The sequence below is a fragment of the Triplophysa rosa genome, linkage group LG10 (genome assembly GCF_024868665.1).
Source record: "Triplophysa rosa linkage group LG10, Trosa_1v2, whole genome shotgun sequence".
Classification (NCBI taxonomy): domain Eukaryota; kingdom Metazoa; phylum Chordata; class Actinopteri; order Cypriniformes; family Nemacheilidae; genus Triplophysa; species Triplophysa rosa.
Window position 1 is genome coordinate 1,226,928 of NC_079899.1, and position 2,500 is coordinate 1,229,427.

The 2,500-nt window shown below is 40.8% G+C and overlaps 1 protein-coding gene across 1 annotated transcript in view; it reads left to right on the forward strand.

The window, feature by feature from the left end:
* Positions 1–2,500, forward strand: part of LOC130559910 (protein unc-79 homolog) — a 57,306-nt gene that overhangs the window by 18,254 nt on the left and 36,552 nt on the right. The window contains exons 12-13 of the mRNA XM_057343251.1: positions 788–1,017; positions 2,214–2,385. Of these exons, the coding sequence (XP_057199234.1) occupies positions 788–1,017; positions 2,214–2,385 (402 nt within the window). The remainder of the gene's footprint in view (positions 1–787; positions 1,018–2,213; positions 2,386–2,500) is intronic.

The following is a 2,500-nucleotide window of genomic DNA, read 5'->3' on the forward strand; positions in this document are numbered from 1 at the left end:
TAAGGATTCATGCTATCAGCATTTTAAACGCAGGAGATGTCAATCACAGGCGTCTGATTTAGACGCATTTAGCAGTGTACGTAAAGATTTTGTATCGTATCGGCGTTTCGTCCACACGGATCCAGCGTTTTGGGAGCCTGAAACCGCTATTTTTTTAAACCGGGTCCCAGAGTGGATCGATCTGAACACACCACCCTTGCGCATGCTCCAAATCTTCTTCTCCGTTTTTAGTGTATCTCTGCAGCAGAATTACAGCACCACATACTGATCTGGCGTGTATACTACATCATCGTGTGTACGCAGATATTTCTTGAGACGACACCGTGAAAATGAAAAAAAACCCAAGATTGGACATGTGGCCTCAGAAGTGAAGCTCTTTGATCTTCTGCCCAACTAAATGTGTTTGTCATCTGCAGTGAAATGAACAGTTGGTGCTCGAGCTCTCTGACGTTCACTGATAAGATGATTCTGTTTCTTCTGTTTCTCTTTACTGAACTGAAAACATGTCCCTTCTTTGTAATCTAATAGTTTTCTTTAAAAGACCATGTTTGAGGTCTTACAATATTTTGCCTGAAATAAAAGAGAGTTCAAGAATCTTTCTTTTCATTATTATAACATTTGACAGGAAAATATTTCCATCAAACCCTTTCTTCTGCTTATCACGTGTGTTTGCCATCATTTATCATCTTTGACTCACGTCACTATCAGTGCATCACTCACCCTTCCCTTTTATTCAGTTATCAAATGTCTCTCTCTTTCTCTTTCTGTGTCTGTGTCTCTGTGACAGAATTGCAGCTCTCATGTCCGGCGGGCCGTCGTCACCTGCTTCTCAGCTGGCTGCTGTGGTCGCCATGGCAACCGGCCTGTGCGCTATTGCAAACGTTGCCATGTCAACCACCACAGCAGTGAGGTGGGGGCATCAGCAGAGACTCATCTGTACCAGACGTCTCCCCCGCCCATCAACACACGGGAGTGTGGAGCAGAGGAGCTGGTGTGCACTGTGGAGGCTGTGATCAGGTACTGCGCCTCCTGCTGGCCTCAAACCTCACTGCACTCTAACACATCAACTCAGCAACTGATCAATCATCAACTCAAAACTGATCGACCATCAACTCAAAACTGATCGATCACCAACTCAAAACTGATCGATCATCAACTCAAAACTGATTGATCATCAATTCAAAACTGATTGACCATCAACTCAAAACTGATCGACCATCAACTCAAAACTGATCGACCATCAACTCAAAACTGATCGATCATCAACTCAAAACTGATCGATCATAAACTCAAAACTGATCGATTACTTACTCAAAACTGATCGATCATCAACTCAAAACTGATCGATCATCAACTCAAAACTGATCGATCATCAACTCAAAACTGATCGATCATCAACTCAAAACTGATCGATCATCAACTCAAAACTGATCGATCATCAACTCAAAACTGATCGATCATCAACTCAAAACTGATCGATCATCAACTCAAAACTGATCGATCATCAACTCAAAACTGATCGATCATCAACTCAAAACTGATCGATCATCAACTCAAAACTGATCGATCATCAACTCAAAACTGATCGATCATCAACTCAAAACTGATCGATCATCAACTCAAAACTGATCGATCATCAACTCAAAACTGATCGATCATCAACTCAAAACTGATCGATCATCAACTCAAAACTGATCGATCATCAACTCAAAACTGATCGATCATCAACTCAAAACTGATCGATCATCAACTCAAAACTGATCGATCATCAACTCAAAACTGATCGATCATCAACTCAAAACTGATCGATCATCAACTCAAAACTGATCGATCATCAACTCAAAACTGATCGATCATCAACTCAAAACTGATCGATCATCAACTCAAAACTGATCGATCATCAACTCAAAACTGATCGATCATCAACTCAAAACTGATCGATCATCAACTCAAAACTGATCGATCATCAACTCAAAACTGATCGATCATCAACTCAAAACTGATCGATCATCAACTCAAAACTGATCGATCATCAACTCAAAACTGATCGATCATCAACTCAAAACTGATGGATTACTTACTCAAAATTGATCGATCACTAACTCATTTAAAAGAAAGGTGTGTTCATCTGATTTCAGGAATATTTCACAGTATGCCTGTTGCCTTCACACAGTAAACATGTAGATAGAACAGTTCAATGTCTTTCACTACAGTCTGTTGAAAGAGGCTGAGATTCACGCAGAACAGCGAGAGTTTGAGCTGAACAGACGCCGTCAGATGGGCTTGTCTACATCCCATCATTCCCTTGACAACCTGGAGTTTGACAACAAAGAGGACGACCAACATGACCAGAGATTACTCAGTCAGTTTGGCATCTGGTTTCTGGTGAGCAGTTACATGACACTAAATGAACATTACCATAAAACATCATCCTGATGGATGGAGAATATTTACAGCAGACCTTTTATTTGAATGTTTCTATTTCTGTCACATCTGCAGA